The sequence below is a fragment of the Solanum verrucosum genome, unplaced genomic scaffold, assembly GCF_900185275.1.
Source record: "Solanum verrucosum unplaced genomic scaffold, falcon-dt-bn FXZP01000086.1, whole genome shotgun sequence".
In the NCBI taxonomy this organism is placed as follows: Eukaryota; Viridiplantae; Streptophyta; class Magnoliopsida; order Solanales; family Solanaceae; genus Solanum; species Solanum verrucosum.
Genome location: NW_026020100.1, coordinates 1,328,498 through 1,352,784, shown reverse-complemented (window position 1 = coordinate 1,352,784; position 24,287 = coordinate 1,328,498). Strand labels below are relative to the sequence as shown.

At 31.0% G+C, this 24,287-nt stretch overlaps 2 protein-coding genes across 3 annotated transcripts; one reads left to right on the top strand and one right to left on the bottom strand.

The window, feature by feature from the left end:
- Positions 1-796: 796 nt before the first annotated feature.
- Positions 797-6,883, bottom strand: LOC125824898 (probable alkaline/neutral invertase D). The gene is made up of 5 exons (XM_049504239.1): positions 6,761-6,883; positions 4,169-4,570; positions 3,451-3,882; positions 1,703-2,261; positions 797-1,412 (listed from the first exon to the last, which is right to left on the bottom strand). The coding sequence occupies exons 2-5, from the start codon at positions 4,535-4,537 to the stop codon at positions 1,117-1,119; spliced, it is 1,656 nt and encodes a 551-aa protein (XP_049360196.1). The 5' UTR covers positions 4,538-4,570; positions 6,761-6,883; the 3' UTR covers positions 797-1,116.
- Positions 6,747-24,215, top strand: LOC125824919 (N-terminal acetyltransferase B complex catalytic subunit NAA20). Of its 2 annotated transcripts, XM_049504264.1 has the most exons (7): positions 6,747-6,755; positions 19,894-19,990; positions 20,242-20,332; positions 21,199-21,331; positions 23,537-23,606; positions 23,701-23,761; positions 23,855-24,215. In XM_049504264.1, the coding sequence occupies exons 2-7, from the start codon at positions 19,913-19,915 to the stop codon at positions 23,944-23,946; spliced, it is 525 nt and encodes a 174-aa protein (XP_049360221.1). In that variant the 5' UTR covers positions 6,747-6,755; positions 19,894-19,912; the 3' UTR covers positions 23,947-24,215. The 2 variants fall into 2 exon arrangements, with proteins under 2 accessions (XP_049360221.1, XP_049360220.1); XM_049504263.1 differs by lacking the exon at positions 6,747-6,755 and having other exon boundaries at positions 19,791-19,990.
- Positions 24,216-24,287: the final 72 nt, after the last annotated feature.

The following is a 24,287-nucleotide window of genomic DNA, read 5'->3' as shown; positions in this document are numbered from 1 at the left end:
AAATATTATGAGGCAAATGTTTCATTTTTATTGTTTTTTGAAGGTTGTAGTTTTCTAATTTATTGAAGAAAAAAAAGTGTATTTCTTAATTTTTCAGAGAAATATTCTCTTGGATGGTATTTGAGGTCGTTTAGGCAACTTTTATTTTATTGTATAGTGACATACTAAGATTATGTGGGATCCAAATTAACTATGGTCGCAAAATATGTCACTCTATTATATTGAATTTTGGGCCCATTATCTTAGAGCTCTTATTCTTGGACCCATCTGTCTCAGCCCTATGAACGGATCAAAATGAACGAGTCAAAATTAACGGATCAAAATGGATGAGTCAAAATTAACGGATCAAAATGAATGAATCAAAATTAACGAATCAAAATGGACGAGCCAAAATGAACGGATCAAAATGGACTACGTTAATAAATAAGTGAGTTGGGTACATCACGAGTCAAAATGAATAGATGAGAGTCAAAGTAAATGGATTAGAATCAAAATGAACGGATCAAAATGGACTAGTTAATAAATAGGTGAGTTGGATAAATCATTTTTTCCTAGGCTAATTTTGTCACCCTTCTCTGCATTATCCTCTATTCATTCATTGTTTCCTTTAATAATTGGTGCCTAGTTTACACCCCTTTTTTGTTGAAAATTTTAGTGTTTGTTTTTATTGTTTTATCAACAGGGCAGCAAACTGAGGAACACTTTTTTCTTTTCTTTTTTACGTAAGTGTTTCATTCGAGTATATCTTTGTTTAGCTACAACAAGGGATAAAATTGTATCAATAAGTTTGGTTCAATTTAGGCAACAATCAATATATATATATAGTTAGGAAACATCATATTCACCGTCTTTGTCAAAACAATTAGATGATCATTATCTAAAATTGGTCCAACACAGTGGAAACTATCAAAACAAAAGTCTCTTATTTTAAGAAAAACAAGACATTGATCTGGCTGGATGATGCTAATTTACACAAAGGGAACTTTTGAGCAAACCTACAAGGGACAGAAATAGCCAAAGAATTGTGTTTCTTGTAATGTTAACAAAAAAAACATCTCTCACCTTCTGTGTTTCTCTATCCGTTTCTACTGTTTGTCTCTTGCTTCAACTAACACCTCAGAACGTCCATGAAGATGATCGCTTGATTACATGCTTCATTTGCTTGTCCTCTTCCAAAGAGATCATTCCCAAGTGTGAAGGATCCTCCAGCAACATTTTTGCTACAAGATATCCAGCAATTGACCACGTCTGGTGCTTTCTTGCTTGTTTACCAATGTATCTTCCGAGCTTTCCATCATAATATTCAGGCCAGCTGTCCTTGAGTAAGCGGCTCTCAGCAAGATCAATTGCCCGTCTTGCAATTTGTGGCCGTCCAGTCTTAATGCAGGCAGCCGTTAGCAACCACAAAAGCACTGCATTTATTAGCAAGTGTAAGATCAATTGACTTCAACAATAAGACTGATTTTCTCTTCTTTTTTTGAAATTGGTAATGTTGAATTAGACTATGCTTTTCATTTCTTTCTCTAATAAAAAAGTAAAACTATGACTAACAAAAGATTTCCAAAGCAAAGAATCCTTGTAACATAGTATGGAGTCGTATAAAATAACTTCCAACAATGATCAAAGTCATGCTCTACTCAATTGCAGGAGTTAACAAATAAAGTATCAAATAAAATGCAGTGCAGAAGGATGATGGTCGAACCTGGCCAAGATCCTCCGTTATGGTAACTCCATCTAATATTCTTGGGATCACAACCAGTTACTATCCGCCATTCATGATTTTCAATTGCTGGATAACATATCTTTAAAGGCATATCTGCTACTAGCTCCTCCCAGCGGGCTTCTATGAGATCCATAATAGCAGAAGCTTGCTCTGGAGTGGCAAGGGAAGACAAGATGGCAATACAGTTACCCAAAGCAAACCACCTGAAGTCCATCCTTGCAGGACTAACGTTTCCAATAAAGTAACCTCCACGTGTAGGCACAAAATCAAATACCCACTCTGGGATTGAATCAGGAATAACATTAAACTTATTTACTGCAGTGTGAGAATACTCTTCAGTTTTATAGCGATATATGTCATTTAACTGTTGAAAATCGAGCCAAAAATAACTTCGCATATGATAACTCAAGGCATGCAGGCGCTTCACTATTCTCTCAATGAATTCTTTCCCTTCTGTATCGTGCTTCAACATAGCCAATGCAGATCTCAGTGCCATGAAGAAGAGTGCTTGGATCTCAATAGGATATCCATAAACACCCTGAAAATCAACCACAATAAATAAAATATCCAATTAATGTCTCTTCGAAGGCAAACCACCAATCATGGGACGTAATTTTCAAGTAACTACCAGGTAATGACATTCTAATATTTAACACTACAAAACAACATTTTGGAGGCAAGAAATAGTTGTGTTACTGTTCTTTTAAGCATAAAAGTCTAGTCCTCTAAGAATGGATAAGGAAACTCACAAAGCCAAGAATTTCAGTCTCTTAGTTTAGATCCATTTACTATTAGAGTTTTCTGATCATTGCCAGATATGCAGACAAAACAATAGAGTAACGTAAATAAAAGGTTCACCTCTAGACATTCATTGACTTGAAAACATTAATTTTTTAAAGAAATTTGTATGTCATGGATAACTAAGCTGGAAGAGAAGCTTCAGAAATGATGAAAGATAGCAATTCAACGCATGAAACGATTCAGTTAGGCCATGTTATGGTTTCTCTCTTTCTTAAATAAACAGAAACTAAAATTTCACTAGATAAGCCGTGTTATGTTTATTTTTCTGACAAGGTAAAAGTTTTATTAATAGGGTTCCAACAAGGTACTAAAAGGTTACAAAAACAACATAAAGCTTCAGAAAGAAAAACTACTAGAACATCATTTGAAGAGGCTAATGATGCAAACAAACCTTTAGGGGGCTACGGATACAAAATTTTACAGTGTTATATGTTTTGTTGACAAATCTCCCACGAAATTTAGCTTACGGTGCATTTTGATGATCTGAGGGATGCACAAAGTGCTAGTTTACTTTCAACTTAGAACAGAGATCTACGCTAAGAACATTCACTGAATTCAACTAGAGTCTAAAATCCATTTCCTATGCATTAGAGCCCATGTCACATTGTTGCAGGGACAAAGAAAACAAAGCTAAAGGTCACTAGTAGACTATCCATTGCACAAGTTCATTTTCCGACTGAAAGTTTTGTGAATCTTAGAGCAATAACCACGAAACATAAGATGAGAATGAATAGAAGAACATAAGGGTACACATCTAAATGAATCCCGATCACAAAAATTGTAAGCAACTAACTCCTTATTTATAAAACCAGCTTCAGCTCTTGTTGCTTATCAACTGCTCCAATCATCTAAGCTAAACATGCTTTATATCACAATGATAAGAAGATCCAAACAAATTGAGAAAGTAAGATGACAAAATATAATACCATCCTCCGATCAATCATTGAGCATCCATCAGCACATAGCAGAGTTGGAAATGTGTCAAATCCTTCAGACAAACACAAGCTCAATATAAGTCTCATCCCCTTTTGGCACTCTGTTGTTTCAGAGAGACTCAGGTCTCCAGTAGATTTTGTGTAAGCACGGAGAAGAATTATCCACCAAAACCCAGAATCAACTGGAGCAACTCTTCCAATTGCACTTTCACCAAAATCTGCTACTATGGTATCTGTCTTACGAACAGGATCATGAAGAACCTTGAAACTAGCAGGCATAACCCCTTCTCCCAACTTGAATCTATCTACTCTTTTTTCCCATCCCTGAAGCTGAAGTGTCTTCAACAAGAAGTTCTTGACTATATCTGGCTCTCCATTCATCAGGAAGGCCAAAGCACTAGGCACAAAATCTCGAACAAAAACCTACACATCAAACGAAATCTTCACTGGATAAGTACTCAGATAAAACAGATAATATTATACTCCTTATCACATCACTGTACCTCACTCCATATTAAACCCAGTTTCGGCATCAATATGACAATATCCCAACATTTTTATGTATGGCATCAATAACCAACGCACATTTTTGTTCAAAAAAGTCATACCGAATCATAGTATATGATACCAATATTATGCAAATTACTAAATCAATATCACATAAGAGCACCAAGATTCTGTGATACTTGGATTTCATATAAATACTGACCTGATCATAGTTGAGGACTTCTTCAGAGGCATGGTCAATTGCAGCTATTGTGCCAACTGGTTGACCACGAAAATGAACCATAGTGCGGCGTAGAGCATCCCATGCTTCAGCAACCATTGGATGGGGCTCAAAAGAGTTCCGGGTTGATGAAACTGGGGTGTCCAAGACTGACCGGCCTGGTGAAGCACTTTCATAATGATCTAAGCCTCTAGATAGGCCAATGGATAACTCACTGAGTGACCTCTCATCAAAAGATCTCTTCCGCTCTATGTTTAACCTTGGCTTGTTTAAAAGCTTCGAGAGATCATAATCATCTATTTCAGAAATGGAGCAGTTGGAGCCCACATTTCTCAGTCCAGTTTCTTCCATGGTCGCCTTAAACCTTCAATCCTTGGAAGTACTCTGCATCATTAACAATAATACCTTTAAGAACAAAATACAGGTTGCAGCTCCATATAGAAACACAAAATTGTTATTTCTTCTTAGGAAAATAGTACTCCCTTAGTTTCAATTTGTTTATCTAGTATTGACTAGTCCCGGAGTTTTAGAAAGTAAAGAAAACTTTCGAATCTTGTAATCTTAAATTAAAGATATATAAATTGGACCAAAATGTCTTTTAATCTTGTGGTCTTAAACATGTTGCGTGGAAAATTAGAACTAAGGAGTTGCGGAAAAAGGAAAGAGGGATTTTTCTTTAAAACTGACTAAAAAGGAAAGTAAGACAAACAAATTGAAAGGGATGGATTAGCTACATGTCAACCCACTAGCACTCTGTGTCGCACAAAAAGAAGGAACCTTACGCACACAAATACTGGTGTTTGTGAGCATGCATTTGTATTAATCAATCAACTATGCCATATCAAATTAGTTAGATCAGCTATATGAATCCATTCCACTTCATCCGAACCCATTTTATTTCAATACTCGTAAGTAATTTAAGGGGACACAAATAGATACATAGACACAGACATACAAACATGTGTGTGCACATTCGCTTAAGTGTGTCAAAAAACATATACAGAACTTCAGAAAATCCCATATAACTAGAAATCATAAGCATTAGCCCCTTTAGACTACAATACTAGTTGCACTTGCACACCAATATAAAAACACAAACTTGTTATCTATCTGAATAACTTGGTAATTCTCAACCAACAAACATTATCTTGCAGAAAAAGGTAAAGGCGCTTTTCATTACATAAAGTTGGAATATTTAGGTGCATATATGTACAAACACATAAATAGATGGTCAGGAAGTCCAGAAAATCACTTAGTATCAAACTCCTGGACGAAAATTGTACAGAACACGAATCTGTGTAACATTATGGCTCAACTGAAAGCAAAAAGTGAGTCAATGAACAATAGCCATCATCCCAAGTTCCCGACCATTATACAAAGGAAGAAACAAAGTAAGAACAATAAGGATTTCACTTTTCAATCTTATCCAAAAGGACTACAGTATCCAATAAGTAATAATGCTGGTCATTAGTAATTATAGAGAGAAGGCCCAAAATAGTCTCTCGTCTTTGGGTTAAGATTCAAAGTCATTCTTGAGTTTTCACATGGAGCACTAATAGTCCCTCATGTTTGCAATATTAGTGCACTTTTGGTCCTCTCCTAAACTTTTGTCTATTTTTTAACATTAATTTTGTTCATAATTTTATGTAAGGAATGTCCTATCATCTCTTTATTTATTTAGAAGAAATAATAACTCTATGTGAGAGAAGGTGAGAAGAAAAACACCTTGTTCTGTTCAGTATAAACATTACTGCAGCTAAACTACGAACATTTTAACATATGACATTGCAAGAAAAGAAAATTTTGTACTATTGTACGTGAAATTGTCGTGATGAACCTCTTGACTTTACCTGCAATACGATTTCTACTAAACAAAATAAGGTATTTTTCTTCTCACAATGTGAGATCTCTCACATGAAGTTATTATTTCTACTAGATATATAAAATGACGATTAAACATTCCATTCATAAATTATGAATAAAATCAATGTTAAAAAATAGACAAAATTTTGAAGGAGGACCAAAAGTGCACCAATATTGCAAACATGAGGGAACTAATGCTCCATGTGAAAACTCAAGGATGACTTTGAGTCTGGTTAAAGATGAGAGACTATTTTGGGCCTTTTCTCGCAATTACATTACCATAATCAAAATAACCTTATCCAGAAAGAAAAAAAGTACACATATTTAACTGCTACTAATTACCATAATCAAGCTGTTCAGATTTTTTCCTGTAGAATGATGTTAATTTTAGAAAGAACAAAAACATTGGATTCTATAAAGGAAGCTCATACAAAAGATCAAATCTCCATATCCCAATTCAGAGAATAAGCTGCGTATTACAAACTTAAGATCCAAATACAATGAAGATGAGAACATAATGTAAATAAGAAGAACACATAGTAAAAGAGCTTTCTGAGAAGCAAAATAGATCCAGAGCTGATTTTGCACAAAATCAACAAAAAACACACAGAAAATACAAGCTTTTACAGAAAGAAGATAAATATGCAGAGAAATATATATATATATATATATATATATATATATATATATAAGAGAGAGAAAGAGAGCGACCTTAGCTAGTGAGAGAAATGAGAAGAAGGGAGATTTTTCCGACGATGATGATGGCCGGAGCGCCGGCGAGATCGCCAGATAAAGAGAGAGAAAGAGTGTGAAGAAATGGAGAAGAGAAAAAAGGAAACAACTGTTAAGAGCTGTTATTTATAGACTGGTAGAATTGAAACTAAAGTGGGTCCCACCTACAGCTGGAATATATTTGTTTAGCATAAATTGGCAATTGATAAGTAAAAAAGGAAATAAAAAATAATGATTTATCACCCTTTTGGCCTTTCAAGAAGTGTATAAAAAAATATGGAATATTAAAAAGTAAATGGAGAATTGGAAGGTTGGTAAAGGAAATTTGGTGACACCAACCATGAAAATTAATTTGAATAATAACAACATATTTAGTGCAATTTCACAAATAAAATTTGAAAAATGATATATACATAGTATTACTCTTAAAATAGATAAATTTTTTTGCAGATCTTCGACTCAAGTAACTCAAGTAACAATAGTGAAATCATCTAAGAAAATTAATTACTTTTTTTTCTTTGTTTAATGAAATTTGAATATGGAAGTTATGAGTAAACACGATGATTATTATTCTCATCATGATTAATTTTTTGTTTTAATTAATGTGAAGATAGAATATATGAATGTATTTTGACTCGTTGGATTTTAAGAATATAGTTGGAACCAAAAAAAAAAAAATGGAAGTCCATAATACTACATTATTTCTCCAATCCTCATTTAAAGTTTTTGAACTTCAAAAGAAAAGAATAATTAAGTACAAAAAAGAAATATATATATATATATATTCGTTCACTTTTAATTGTCATTGTTTACTTTCTAGAATCAAATTAACATTTTGATTAACATTTTATGATGTATTTCTTCATCATATTGATATGCAAAAAATTGTAATTTATAATATTTTTAATATAGTTTATGAATATCTAAGTTTTTTGTTTAAAATATTAAATTAATGCAATCTTATTCAACTTTGAAAATTAATCAAATTAATTTTTGAAAAACGCAACATAACAGATAAAAATAAACGGAGGGAATATAAAAATAAAATAAAACAAGGATTTCCGTGAGGATATTACGGGGAATCGCAGGTGAGAGAGTAGCATAGCACGAGGAAATTGCCGTGGAGTAAAACGACACAGTTTAGACGATTTCTTTAGACTACAATACAACTTGATTTTTATTTATTCCATTTATTACTATTATATTATTGTGTCCCCACTTGGCGCTCCCTTTTTGGATTTCTACTCTAATTAAAAGGTTAAGTGGGTAGGTAGGTATTCATTTTTAGGAGCACATCAATCATGATTTTATATTTAATTATTTTAAAAAAATAAAATATTTTGAGATTTTTAATCAGAATTTTAATTAATTTTTAAAAATCTGAAACTTGATCAATAAGTTTATAGTTTGTAGAAAAAAAAATCAAAGCATTTTAAGTTTTGCGAAAAAAAAAAAAAAAAACTCATGCTCAAAGTGAAAAAATTATCCTTGTTATATAAAAAATATATCAAATAAATAATGAATAACTTTCACATATAGCAAACACAAAAATCATATTTGTATAGTATAGTTGTAGTTTGCATAATTGCGCTCCATAGCAAACATAAACATGTATATTTCGCTATACATATACAAAAGAAAGCAGTTGTATATAATCAGTTTTTTGTTTCGGTATATATATACAAAAGATCAATTGTATAATTTGTGTTTGTATAAAGCGAGAAAGAGAGAAAAGCAAAAGAGAACTGGGCAGGGAAATATTTGTATTGTATAATTTTAAGTGTATAGGATGAAGATATATGTATTTGCATGTGTAGATACAATTTTCTCTCGCTTTATACAAACAGAAACGCAATTTATACATTTTTGTTTGTATAAGCGAGAGAGGCGAGGGAGAGACTGGCGAGCGAGATCTGAGAGAGTGGCGAGCGAGATCTGGGAGAGGGGAGAGAGGGGAACGAAAATATATGTATATATATAATTTTCTCTCGCTTTATATAAACACAAACGCATTTTATACATTTGCGTTTGTATAAAAGCAAGAGAGGCAAGGGAGAGAACAAGAGTGGCAAGCGAGATTCACCAGGAGAGAGCCGAGATAGCAACAGTTTGTTATGGGGTACAATTAAATCAAACTATATTTATAGCATTTACTTGTATTAATAGTTTACTATTAAATATAATTTTCCCATAAATAATTTACTATTATTGTTGACTAGTGAATTTGTATAAAAATAAGTCTATTTGAAAGTTTATAATGGCAAATTTTTTTTATAAAATAAACACACAAATATGTGATTTATCAATGAAGTGTTTTATGATATGCTATTGCCTTGTTTTGAACTATGATTTGATCATTGGTAAATTGTATAAGATTTGAGAAATTTTTGATAGTGACCACAACTTGTTTTTTCATGTTATGAGAAAAAAATACTAACTTAAAAAATTCAAATTTCATATTCAAACAAAATTTCAATTTTTAAATAATTTGATATCATATTGCATATCCAAATAAAGATATTTTTATTATGAAGGAGAAAAATCTTGGAAAATATGTGAATTGTTTTACTTATTTTCTAGTAGTAAGTTAATAAATAAAAAATATTACTATCTCAAAAAGATTTATACATAATTTAGAAAAAAAATAAAAAATCCCTATACCGAACACACTCATACACGTCATTGTCTCATTGATGTAATGAGTTGCTTATATATCAAGTCAGCCACCTAAATAAAATGTATAGGTTATTAGTTTGCATAAAAGTGAGATTTATAATTATGATGAAATAGAATAAGTTATCTGTTACATAATAGAGAAATATACCTAACAGTGTAAAATAAAATTTATTATAATAAAAATCAAATTCCAAATACTGTGTAAAATAGTTATCACATTATTGATGTATACTGTATACTTTTGTCGGTAATGATTTTTATTCTTTAAGTTTGACTTGTAATTCTTCAAAAATTGCAGTATTGAATTTGATTTTTTCTAGAAACAAGATTTTTTCTTTTTGCTTTTTAAGAATAGACCCCTTAATTATTACGTCTTCATTATGTAAATAATTTAGCAAATATCCTATTAAGAAAATCTTAATTTTTTTCCACATGTTTTGGCTTTGATTTTGGTTAACTTCCATTTGACGTAAATAATAAAAGGTGGGGTTACCTTTCCTTGTCTAGTAGATTTGTGTTTACCTTTATCCATCACAAAATCCACCTTTTGCTTTCGATGTTATTTTTCCCTTATGTGGAGATATATATATATATATATATATATATATATATATATATATATATTCGTTCATTTTATCAGAACTATTTTAATGTAAATAGTTTTTACAATGTATGTCTGAAAAATAAAATTGGCATACATAGAAGGAGCTAACAATACTCTAGATTCCCGATCATAAGGAAAAAATTGTGCAAAAGAGAAAACTTATTTGAACATTATAAACGTCTTTTTGATTATATAAAATCACTTATTTTAAAACAAAAACGAAAAGATAAAATCATGACATAGTAATTAATTTACACTATTTTTTTTATGCAATTGTATTCTTGACCATGCTAAATTGATATAATTTAGTGTAAATATCGAATAAGATTAAATTGTTTCCATTGCCCAAGTAGCAAAATTTATGCAAAAATATCTAAGATTTTCTTGGTTCTATTTCTCTTAAAAAAAAGTAGTATGACTATGAATTAATTAAATTGATAGGGTTGTTTGGTTTGTAAATAAGTTATGTATAAATAATCTATACATAAAGGTTTTTATAGAAACAATATGTAACTTGAGTTTATCTTTTCTTTGCTATATTTTTCCTTTTATTTTCTTGGAAAAGAAGATACACTAAGAAGTACAAGTAAGTACAAACCACGATAATTAAGAATATTCTTTTTGTAGCCCGTAAAAGAAAATTTAATAAGCATTTGTTTCTGCATAAGTAAAAAAGAAAGACAAAATAAAATATTTACAAAAAGATTATGTGTATAAAAAGAAGCAAATCTCGAAAAAGATTTGTTTCTTTTACAAAATCTTTTGGGTAAGAGTCTGTCCCATTTGGCTTTGAAAAGGCAAACAATTCTTCAACTTAAAATAAAATAACAGACATTAAATAATCAATTTTTAACTGCACTTACTACAATGGACCACAATCTTTATTTTATCCCATGCTAAATAAATAATCAAATCCCAACTGAGATTTTTATATACTTATCTTTTTCAAATATGTTTTTGATAGGTTTCACTTGGCCCAATGATTTATCGGAATAATATCACTTGTGAAATTATACTGAATATGTTAGTATTGCTATCGTATCTACATATGAAGATATAAATGTACCCTCAGGAAGTTGGCACTTCCTAAGTGACTTACTTGAATGTACCCTCAAGAAATTGGCACTTGAGTAACTTCTTGAATGGACATCTCTTTGTAATTGCATTGTTATACTTCATCATCATTAATAAATATGACTATACTTAACTAGTTGACACAAATAGTTGTAATAATAATAATAATATATCTTCCAAATTGCCAAATTGCATATTTATTATTTGAACGGTTGTAAATTGTAATAATAGCAATGAAGTATAATTAAATGTGCTTGAAGTTGAGACAAATCATATGGAATATCAACCAAATCCTTCCTATTGAATACCTGTGATTTGTCATGAGAAGGTGTGTTTGGTACTTTGGTATCTAATAGGGTGTCATATAGGACAAACATCAGCGAGGACCTTCAGTTTATGGAAGGGTATATGTGACATTTCAGCTTAAGACAAGAAATTTCACATGGATAAAACACAGATAGATATTGGATATATAAGTAAGCAGACTTTATCTACGAAACACATTTTAAAGTTATACGAATCTAAGCCAACGAGGCAATATTACTTAAACACAACCATGATGACTAAAAGGTCATGATTATGTTATTCAAGTTACAAATGTGTGATCTATCTCAAATTAAGTCCCCATATGGTAGGCAATTCTGGTAGAAAATAATATTTGGCGTGCTTAATAAATGAGATAAGAGGTTTATCCCTTACATAAATCTAAAGTTTTGATTATATAATATGTACTAAATTTAATCATTAACGGCAGACAAATTTTATAAATAAATTTCAAATTTTAGAGCTGATTCCTTTTAATAATAGATTATCAAAATAATTTTTTATCTACGAACAATTTAGTGGTAATTCCAAAAAAAAAAGAAGTATGACATAGTTATTTGGAATTATTAATTAGCACTTGTTTGATAGTAAAATAATCGATCTTATTTTCAGTATGTGATAATTTGAATATAAACTCAACTCTTTGATTTTATTATTTTCTCATTATAGTATCAATTTTCTTTTAAATATAAGTTTTTTAAAGAGAAAAATAATAAATATGTACAATGTATAAACTGCGTATACTTTATATTAATATGATATATAATATACATATCTATACAACATATACAACCAAAATAGGGAATATAACACGGATAAACAAATATATACTAGCTAATTAGCTAACATAGGTATAATTTGAAATAATTATGGCTCGCAACTTAATTTAGCTCTAATTACATCACTCATACATATACAAATACAAATTATACATATATACACAATCATATGACAAATATACAAATACAATTAGTCTCTCTCGATCGCCTCTCTCCTCCCTCTCCCAATCTTGCTCGCCTCTCTTAGCCTTCTCCCAATCTCGCTCGTCAAATATACAAATACATATGTATATCAGTTACATATATACAATTATCTGACATACTACATATACAATTTGCTCTCTCCACTCTCTGCCTTCTTTCGCCCGCCTCTCTCCTCCCTCTTTCAATTTCGCTCGCCAGATGTACAGATACATAAGTATACCACTTACATATATACAATTATTTGACATATATACATATACAACTCGCCTCTCTCCACTCTCTGCCCTCTCTTGCTCGCCTCTCTCCTTCCTCTAACATGTAGCTACGAATCGTAATTAGCACACTATAATTATGAAGTATAATTAAGTTATTTTTGAGTGGCTATATGCAAAAATTTCCCATCAAAATATTGTATACTTCAACCATATTTGATAAATTAGATGATCGAATATACATTTCCGTAAGCTTCCCTTTTCTGATTATATCTCTCCTAAGTAGTATCTACAAAGAAGTTCGACTAAATCTAAATTATCAATGGAAAACTTCATATTGAGAGATAAAATGTTCTTTAATAAAAATAATTACATAATTCAAAGTACTCGAATTCAAAATCTTTGATTAAATATTTATCACTCTACTATGATCCTCGTGAATAGTCCTACGCCTACCAATAGTTGGTACCTAACAAAGTTAGGTGATGTGTGAGGGGTTTGGCAAGGCCCAACTCCCCTGGGGAATTGTCGCACGCAATCGCATGCGTCAACCGTCAATAACGCCATGCATGGCTGCATTTGTGGGCCATTTTGGAAAATGAAATTTACAACTAATTAATTTTAAAAAATCACATCACATAACTAAACAAGATATGGGAAAACTATACAGATTAGACCCACTAGGTAAACTAACTTAAATACACAATTTCTTTTATTACATTGTTTTAAATTTCTTACTAATTGAAAAATTACACAAATCCCTACTTTACACAATGTATCAGTCGGATGCATCACTTTACACGATGTATCGATCGTATACATCACTTTATGCAATGCATCGATCGGATACATCACTTTACGATGAATCGATACGTACTCGAGGTATCGAGACGTTACTTTACACAATGTATCAGTCGAATGCATCACTTTACGCAATGTATTGGTCGGGTACATCACTTTACGCTATGTATCAATCGGGAGGTACACGATGTATTGGGACGTTGAGTAATGTATCCGAAACTGAGACGCGATGTATCAGGACGTTGAGAGATGTATTCAAAATTTGTGGCGCGATATATCAGGACGTCTTGGGATGTATCTAGATTCCACCAAATTTACAAAAAATTTGTAATTTGAAAAAGAGTAGGGATATGATGTAATTAACTCTTAACACTATTGGATTTGTGTAAAATCTACAAATTATTGTCCAAATTGGACCCAACCCAATTTATTTATCCTGATTGACCACAACCCATACTATTTACTCGACTGTCCCCTTGTTCTATTCACTAAACCACTACTTTTTCATCCTTAATACCATTGGAGTATATATATATATATATATATATATATATACTCTATGGAATATGTATATTGTGATAGTATCAAACAATAATTGAACAGTCTTTTCACCAAAACATTGTTTGTTCTACAAATTATTATCCAAATTGGACCCAACCCAAAATATTTATCCTGATTGATCACAACCCATACTATATTTACTTGACTACCCTCTTGTTCTATTCATTAAACCACTACTTCTTCATCCTTAATACCATCAGAGTGTATATATATATATATATATATATTCTATGGTATATGTATACTGTAATAGTATCAAGCAGTAATTGAACAATCTTTTCACCAAAACATTGTTTGTTCCTCCTTGATGCCATCAAAGTATTTATATACTCTAATGGTATCAAGGAGTAACTGAGTAGTGTTTTCACTGAAGCACTGCTACTTCCTCTTTAATACCGTCATAGTATATGGATACTTTGATGATACCAAACAATACACGCACATTAATAGTTAAAAGGGGCTATGAAAGTAATGTGGTAGCTTGGGATACAAGGGTTCTTTTCCCATAAGATATTTACTATATTGCTCCCTCCATTTTTAAATATTTTCCATTCTCCGTAAAAATAAATGGTTTATAATATTTAATTTGCTATTTTAGAAAATCAAGAATAATTAGTTGTTTGTTTTCATATTTACTTGTAGTCAAAAATATTGAGAGGTATTAATATGATACAAAAGTGATAAATATTAAATAGAGAAAAATAATAAATAAGGACAATTTAATCAAATTACCTTCTAGCTAATACTTTCTCTCATTCATATTAAGTGAATTGTTGAGACTTTTTTTTATAATTTAAAATAAATGTATTTTTCAAAGTTTAGCAAAATTATCTACATAATAAACGCTTGAGAATATTAAAAATTTAGACAAAAAAATGTCTAGTAAGAACAATTTACCATATGTCAAATGAAATAAATTGTAATTGAAGGGTCTAAATAAAATTTACTCATATGTTTAAAAGGATGTGTTAAGTCAAAACAATGTCATAAAATGGCCGATTTACTACTAGAAACAAAGGTTTTCTCCACCGTAAATCAATGGAAAATTTGTGCTATATAGAACATCATTTTCCACTTATTTTTCATCGAACTAGCTCACTAGAAAAATAGGAAACAAAATTTCACTAAAATAATAGAAAACTTTCTAACTTTTCCATTTAAAACATTTACAATTTTATCACACTAATTCAACTAAAATATCAATGAAAACAACCACTAAATAGTTTTTAACTAATAACTCACTAGAAAAATAGTGACCTTCTAGTATAATTGTATAATACAGATAAATGAAGTGGGGATCTAATTACATTACAGTTGATACTCCCACCGTTTTTATTAATATGTCATTATTTTTTATTTCATGTGCATTAAAGAATTAAGTAACTTTACTATTCTACCTTTATTTTTTTTTGAAGTCAACTTTTCAATCAATGAATATGAATTAATTAATTTGAGCAATGAACATGAACTATTCACTTAGTTTTTCTATGTTGGTCAAATGTATGTTTTCAAGGCTAATAACTCACTCACAAGGATAAAATCTGAAGAATATTGTATTTTATGTATTGATTTTTTGAAATGACAAGTATTATAGATTAATTATTTATAATAAGGATGAAATATAAAAATTAACTGAAGGAGTACTTGATACTATATAAAAGCAAGAGGAAGGTTTTAATTTTGGGAATGTTTGACTTGCAAAATAGCCAAATTATTTCTTTTTTCAAATAGATTTGTTTTGTCGGTCATTGAAGAATAAAAGAGAGGCGTGATTAGTGATCTTTGCTTTTAATGTTAGCAAAAATTTCCAATTGGTTTCAAAAGTCTAAAACCATAGTAAAATAGAAAGCATAGTTAATTGGGACTTGGGAATTTGGTATTCATATTGCCTTTACCCCCATGCAAGTGGTTCCAATATTTTAGAGATTATAAAATGTTTCCCATTTTATAAAGATATTCAGTATCTTGGAATTGATCTTTACTCCTTTAGGTAAATAATTCAACATTTAATTAAGTATAAATAAGAATAACGATATAATGATATTCTTATTTTAGAGACTCAATAAATGTTCCTTAAATTTATTATTTCACAAAATCAATACATAAATGATAACGTTCTTCTTATTTACCCTTTAAAAACTATTAGTCTTGAAAGTATACATTTGTCAACATAGAAAAATTAAGTAACTAATTCATGTTCATTTGTCAAATTAGTTAATCAAAATAAATTAATTTATGTTCATTTATTCAAAACTTGACTTCAAGAGAACATTAAATAAGAGTACAATGATAAACTTATCTAGTTTCTTATGAAGCGTAAAACTTAAAATAGTGACAATTAAATAGGAACGGAGGGAATATAACTAAAAGCATTTGAAGATCAAATTGTTTAAGAAATCGTTATTCTTTCCGGCCATTCGTGTTTTTTTTTTTAAAAATGTTTGTCATAAGAAGCAGAGGTTGTCGTAGGAAAATGCCAATCCACAATAGCCTGCAAACTGCAATAACTGACTTAAAATTGATGGTTCAATATACTTACTATATAATAATGAAGACCGGTGATAATATTTGACTATGAATTCAACAACGTAACACACGTAATTGAATACTCTCTGTCCTCCTATTTAATTTGTATTGTAGTACTGTATTTATGATGTTGAAAGAAGGATCCTATGCTTGGTGCTATGTCAGGTGCATTATTGTTTCAACATTTCATTTCACCAACTTTAGATTAATATATTATCATTTCGAAAATAATTAATTTTATGACATTAATTAGCTTAGTTAGAATTAAAGATTTATAACTTAAAACGATGAAGTATATAGATTGATCAAGATATATAGCTAGTGATAATTATCCATAACATGTTATTACAAGAAGTTAGATATATACACCGATCATAGTGTAAATAGTCTTTACACTTTCAGTGTATACAACTTAAAATGTACGGAGTATTTACTAATCATAGAAGCATGCAAGATCATGTTAGTTGATGATTAACTAGGGTTTATTCTTGTGCTATTGAATGAGCTAGACCTTGCTAACATGGCGATAAGCCGGCGAAATGAGGATTCATCACAAGGAAGAAGGATTATGTTGCCATTATCAAAGCCATATTCTTCAGCAGCCTTATCAAGCAAGTTTTGGAACAATGGATTCTTCAAGTAAGATGTAGGCAAAACAAACCTTTTCATTTCACTTCCAACATATACAACAAAATGCCCTTTTGGTGTTCTTGATCTAATTCTACCTTCATGATCTTCTAATTTAGTAGTAGTAGTACTATTTTTCTTAGGCATTTCAAAGTTTGAAAGACAATATATAGAAGGGTCTATTTATATAGTGTAACAAGTGCATGTGCTCATGATATAATTAAGTATATTTTTTTCTCTTTCTATTATATGGGTATAGAAGATAAGGGTAATAAGTACAAAAGGAGTAAATAAGGAATGAGGCCAAAATGTGTGACTAATTAATGGAGTGATCATGTCCATGCAAAATGGCTAAATAGGGTTGGGGAGAGTCTAAGTTTTCTAGGGTTTTATAGGTTATGATGGATGCAATGGTTCTGATCTTCATGCAGGGAAGAGCTTCAGCAGAAGCACATGGTGTCAGGAAAATTCATATCTTCCTTCCATACCCTAATCTAGTAAATTCAAATGCATCCATTCCTCTACTTCTTTGTGTGTGTCTCAGCCCTCGATTATTAGTAGCTAGATGTTCGTGAATTTTGAATACTGAATGATTGAATCAAAAACATATATACTTAGTGCATATGCCAAATATAATCTCTTAACTACAACGTCTAACAAAACTGAATGATTGAATCGGAAATATATATACTTAGTGTATATGTCAAATACAATCTCTTAACTACAACGTCTAACAAATAGAGCGTCAGGACTCAAACCCTTGGTCTTACTATGATAACACATTGGGATTTGGGTGTATGTATACTCATTTAGCATATTGTTATGGTACATTGAAACTCGAACTCATGTCCATATAGGCGTGTGGTAAGACTCAAACTCCACGTCCTACTATCGCAAAGTATTACGTCATTAGGTCATTATCATAATTCATATCATCATGCATTGTGCATTGGAATCCGAACCTTAAAGCCAATGAGATTCGAACTCAATGTCTTATCATATATTGATGTATATATAATGATGTGTAATTAATTATTATCCTCATGGTCATCTTATGCTTCGTAAGTTGCAAGTACATGCTGATGATTAGGTAACCACACGTACATAGCATGCAATAACATGAGATCCCCAATAACATACCCAATTGCCTAAAACTAGCTAGGAAGGTAAGACCTAGCTAGTTTCCTTACTCGTACTTATTTCCGTTAAAAGATTTTTTTTATTATATTATTAATAAAAGACAGTTAGACACATTATTTAACAGTATTTAAAAAAACAAATGATTTATGTATATTTGAATCTGATCATGATGTCTAATTATTATCCTCATGGTAACCAAGACCTCTCGTACGTCATAATTATACTTACTACTTTATCATAATCCTTGTTAGTTTTTATTATATATTCTTAATAAAAAACCGCTAGACACACTGTCTAGTGGTATAAATTCAATGATGCTAGTTTTTCAGAAATCCTGTTTTTTTTTTTTTCAATGTGAGAGCAAAGTAGAAAAGAAACAAGGTAAGGAGGGATGCAGGCAGATTAAGTGAATGAGAGCAGATCAAATTCGGTTAGTTAGTTATGGGATGTTGACTGCCATAACCAAATGTTGATTCATATCATAAATGCCAAATTGCTGAAGCTAGCTAGGGCCTTCCATTTCCTGAACAAGAGAGCCCATCTCCTCCAGGATAACATAATTTATATACAAAATTTCACCACAACATATACACATACTTCAATATTGTGATCGTATAGATCGACTCTCTTTTTATTTATCGAAGAGAGGTTATTATGACAAGATAAATAAGATTAAGGAGCACATAAATATAATGCATTGAACAAGTGATCAGTCTTAAATTTCATATATAACAAGTGAGCTAAAATCAAATGAGTCTTGTAAACAACGACAAAAATCATCATTGTTGCAAAATGAATTGTTAGAATTGTAAAATTGATGATTGGGTTATGTTCATGATTGATGAGTTATGTACCTGTGTTCTTTTATGATATATAAAAGGGAACATTACATGGTTAATCAAATATATACTAGTTAATTAGTAATTATCATAGCTATAGTTTTAGTTAGTTATACCTCTCGCGATCAACATTCAGTGATAATTACGTAGACAAGGGTTTCGAGTTTGTATAATTTACACGTTTGTGTAATATAATTTGTATAGTGTAATTTTGTATACCTGTTTAAAGTTCAGTTATTTGTGTTTAGTTTTAAAAATGTGTATTTCGAGTTTATATAAAAAATAGCTCAATTTATACAAACGTACCCACGAATTATACAAACTCACCCGCGAATTATACAAATGAGGTAGCTTAATTAAACAATACCTATAACCAGTAAATATGCAAACTATAGCTATGGAGCATAATTAAGTTTATTATAATGGCTATTTACATTAATTCACCATAAAAAACTTATGTTCCCTGTGTAATAGCCTGCAAATAATCGTATCAGACAAGTCTCAACAGAGTCGATTCAAGAAGCATTGAGATGGTCGATCACGGATGATCACCCACCAAACCAACTAGGTCATTGCACAAAAGTTATGTTATAAACTAGAGTTTATTGTAAATTAACGAGGACATTCCTTGTGGGCCGGGTGTATGCTATTTTGGGCCGTCATGCTCACAAAGGGGCATCGGGGGTCCATTAACTGGTTATCGCCCTTACAGATTACCAGAAGAGTTCCGTAGAGAGAGAAAGAGCGAAGAAGAGAGAGAAAGCATGACGACGATTCGTAGATTCAGCTGCAATGACCTTCTTCGCTTCGCGTCAGTGAATTTGGATCATCTTACTGAAACTGTAAACCAATTGACCCTCTCTTTTTTCCCTAAATTTCGTTTTTTATTTGTAAATTCTTAACGAAAACTGCATAATTAGTAGTGTTTTCTGAATTAGAAACGAGTTTTAAGATGATTCTGAATTCCTTTTAGAAATTTGAAAGGAGTTTTTAACATGATTTGTAGTAGTATTTTGTGAAATTTGGATGAATTTTAGCATGATTTTTAGTGCCTTCTGTTATAATTAAAAATGAGTTTTAACATTTGCTGCAGTTCAACATGTCATTTTATATGACTTACATGGCCAGATGGCCGGATTATTTCCATGTTGCAAAAGCTCCCGGCGGCCACATCATGGGATACAGTGAGTTATTCCAGTGTAGATTTTAAAATTCATCACTTTTTTGGGATGATTTAAGCAGACGACTGATGATTATTTAATTTATATACAGATTGATTAAATTAGAAATATCAAAGATAAGCTTGAAGGATTGACTAAATGCCTTAGTGGTAGATAGGAGCCAATTAAGTAGAAAGAGTCTAGAGTCCTTTAAGAATACAGAAAATCTTTGAAGATCAAGAAAATAATTGCAAGAATTGAAAATAATATGCCTAAAGCTCTCCCTTAATCTTACCTGCTTGTCAGTATAGTTGGCAAGGAGTCACTTTGCTTGATTGAATTCAGTTCGAACAATAGGTTGTAGCAAGGAATGGTAAGGATAAGCATTCTGAATTTCATTTCTCTTTCGAGAAGAGATTGGGGACGGAAAGTAGATTTCTTGTGCTGGTTTAGGCGGATTTCACTAATTCTGTTCCCCTTGATGCTAACACTATGTTTCTGAAAATTTCCAGCAATAGATTTTAGGTCTAAGGCAGATGCAAGTAATCATTCTCTTATACTTCCTTCGGTGAAAGGTTTCATTTACTCTTTTTTAAAATAAAATAAAATATTGAACTTTATTGGTGACGAAGTGGTTAGAATGTCAATTATGTACTTAGTTTGGCACTGGCTGGTGTACTCTGGCCTCTTCATGGGTGATAAAGTGGTTAGAATGTCAATTATGTAGTTGTCTTAATATGGCTACTGGCTGGTGCATTCCGGCTCTCATAAATTAGCAAGAGTGGGTTTTTTTAATAACCAAGCAAGAGTGCATGTTATCAACATTTTGAAAAATTACTCATACGAAAACATCTGTTTTTTTTAAACTAATGCCTGGCTTATGTGTACAGTTATGGGAAAAGTTGAAGGGCAAGGTGAATCTTGGCATGGTCACGTCACTGCCGTAACTGTGGCTCCTGAATATCGGAGGCAGCAATTAGCCAAGAAATTGATGAACCTGCTGGAAGAAGTCAGTGATAAGATGTAAGCACCTATACAGTGTAAAAACTGTTATTTACCAAGTTCTATTACTGAGGGATTAATGTATGTGATAATTAGAATCCTGAAAATGAAGTCCATACATAGTAAAATGTTAGTTCACATTATTTCATGAATTCTGGTCGCATTATTCGAATTCATCTTTCCAAATTTATCATTTTGTTGTTTCACAGTTCTTTTTTATGTATAGGCTTGCAGATTACCACGGAGTTGTATTTAATTTTAACTTGGCATGAGCAGTTTGCTTACAGTTTTTCCACTTGTTTGTTTTAATCTAGTTTGTGGTTTGTTTCACTAGACGTCCTAAAATCATGTTACAGACATTTCTACCTTCTGGTTTACTTCCTTGTATGTTATTGTAGCTTACGGAAATAGTGTAGTCTACATTGTGAATTCTGCTCATAGAAGTTCAACTGATTTAATGAATGCATAGTAACACACTAACACTGTACACTTGTACTAGTACTGCAAATTTTGGGTCGACCTTTATAAATCTATGCATGTCCTTTGTCTTTTTTAGTGAATTAAAACATCATTTTAGCGTTCTAGGTGCTTTTATTCTGACCTTGGTACTGTGGATACTGGAACCTCCTTTCTTTTCCAGTTTTGGTGGATACTGAAAGTGGTATCCTATTTCCCTTAGGGGCCGTTTGGTTACGGTATAAGAGGGCATGTTATTCATGTATAAAACATTGTATTAGTTTTACTATGTTTGGTAAAAGTTTTTTATTAGGTTGAAAAGTCAACATGACTTATACTGTGTTTGGTTGATAAGTTCTAAATATTGTATAAAAGTTATTCATGTATTAATTTTATACGGTGTTTGGTTGCCTTTTTTGTAATCCTACATAATTAATACCTACATAACTTATGAGGGAATCTATGCACAAGTTATGCAGGATAGAAGGTGAAATAAGTTATGTGGGTATTAGTTATACATATATTAAAAAGATAAATTACACATTTATCCCCATTAATTTATTTTTAAATCTTTTTTATTGAAAACTTTACATAACTATTCTATTTTCACAACTATTTTTGTTTCTTATTTCTTTTTGTATACAAACGACTTATTATTTGTTTTCATTTAAAATTAAAATATTAATATTATGAATAGGAATGTATAATTTTGATAGCGCATATGCTAATTATATATATATTTGCGTTATATATTACTAAATATATCCACATATTTAATTATCATGTATTAATTTTTTATTTAGAATGTGAATTTATATATAATTTATATATTTGGTATACTAAAAATGTACAAACAACACATGCATCATATTGATAGAAATTTACATTATATAAAATAGGATAGTATAATGTACTTGAAATATATCAATAGTATTTTATTTTTATAAGCTAATAACATTAAAAAAACAAAGAGAAAAAAAAACACAGAATTCCTAGTTAAGTGTAGAGAAAATTCCTTTCTTTAATATTTTTAAGGGAGAATTTATACTAATTGCTTACTTATTTTATTTGTAAATAATATATATTAATTTATATTAAAATCAATATTCAATAGTTAATAATTCATGTAATGTAATCTCTACCTAACTAAATAACACCTACATAACTAATACCCACATAACTAACCCTAACCCTGCATAATTAAACCCTGCATAACTCTAACCAGTAACCAAACGGCTCCTTAGTGTTGTTATTCCAGGCATAGTTATGTTGTGTAAGTTCTCCTTTTTTTTTTTAAAAGTTATGTTATGAAGTTATGAGGTTAAAAAAAAAAAAGTTATGTAAGTTTGTGTGATGGCATAAAAGTTGAGTGTGAAGTGATACAAGTAGATCAGTTTCATCTTAGCAGAAATCAACCTTGTGGAGCTCAGCTTTGTTTTTTTTATTTCTAATATTCTTGCTACTTGGCTTCACCAGTCTTTGCATGATGACATGAAGTTTAATATGACGGAGCGTAGAGTGAGATCAGTAACCTTCTCTCCTTTTGGACTTCCTAGAAGTGTTTAGTTCTGAACTTTGTTCTATTTAAACTATAATGGGCTAATTTGATTGAATCACTCATTTTGTGTGTTGGTATAAAGTTAGTGTCAAGTAGAACAATAACATTTTTTGTGAACTTTGCTGATGTTTGTGGCTACTAGTTGAATCCATCTTTTTAATTGTGTGATATGCTGTCCAAGCTTGGCACTAAGGTGAACTTTGTTCTTGTAGTGATAAGGCTTACTTTGTGGACTTGTTTGTGAGAGCATCAAATACACCAGCCATAAAGATGTACGAGAAGGTAGTAACCTTTCCTGAGATTAACCTTGTTGTAGTTGTATCTGGATGAATTTGATTCTTGGTATTAATCCTATTAACTGTTTTGTCTTTTCCAGCTTGGTTACATAATATATAGGCGAGTTTTACGCTATTACTCGGGGGAGGAAGATGGTTTGGGTAAGTTGCTGCATCTACTGTGATATAGTTTCCATTTGCATTTTGCTCTATGATGTCACTGTTATGACCGTTGTTTCCTGTTTGCTGTTCCAGATATGAGGAAGGCTCTATCGCGAGATGTAGAAAAGAAGTCTATCATCCCTCTTAAACGACCAGTAACTCCAGATGAATTGGAGTATGACTGAGTCAGTAAGAGTTGTTACCATGTAATCTTATCTTTCAAGAAGCTAAGTTTAGGTATCGAGAAGTCTTGTCTAGAAATGTATGAGATGAAGAGTCTGGGTTCTTATCTTTAGTAATGTTGTGCCAATAAGTACTATGCATATTATGTTTAAGAACCAAGTGCTAGAATTTCTGGCCTTGTGTATTTGCTGCAACCGCAGGAGCATTTGTATGTTATTTTAATGTTTTAAATTGTTAATTTTTGTGACTTATTGAACTTTTAATATAGTTTTCAACTATGCAAATTACTATTATTATTTATTTTTTTTAAAAAAACTTAAAAGATTGTATGTTTAAATACATG

Coding starts and splice junctions, on each gene's coding strand:
- LOC125824898 (XM_049504239.1), bottom strand. CDS start 4,537: ATGGAAGAAACTGGACTGAGAAATGTGGGCTCCAACTGCTCCATTTCT. Junction 3,883..4,168: donor AAGTCCTCAACTATGATCAG/GTCAGTATTTAT, acceptor TTTGATGTGTAG/GTTTTTGTTCGAGATTTTGT. Junction 2,262..3,450: donor CAATGATTGATCGGAGGATG/GTATTATATTTT, acceptor GTTGATTTTCAG/GGTGTTTATGGATATCCTAT.
- LOC125824919 (XM_049504264.1), top strand. CDS start 19,913: ATGACGACGATTCGTAGATTCAGCTGCAATGACCTTCTTCGCTTCGCG. Junction 20,333..21,198: donor CGGCCACATCATGGGATACA/GTGAGTTATTCC, acceptor TTATGTGTACAG/TTATGGGAAAAGTTGAAGGG. Junction 23,762..23,854: donor GGGGGAGGAAGATGGTTTGG/GTAAGTTGCTGC, acceptor TTGCTGTTCCAG/ATATGAGGAAGGCTCTATCG.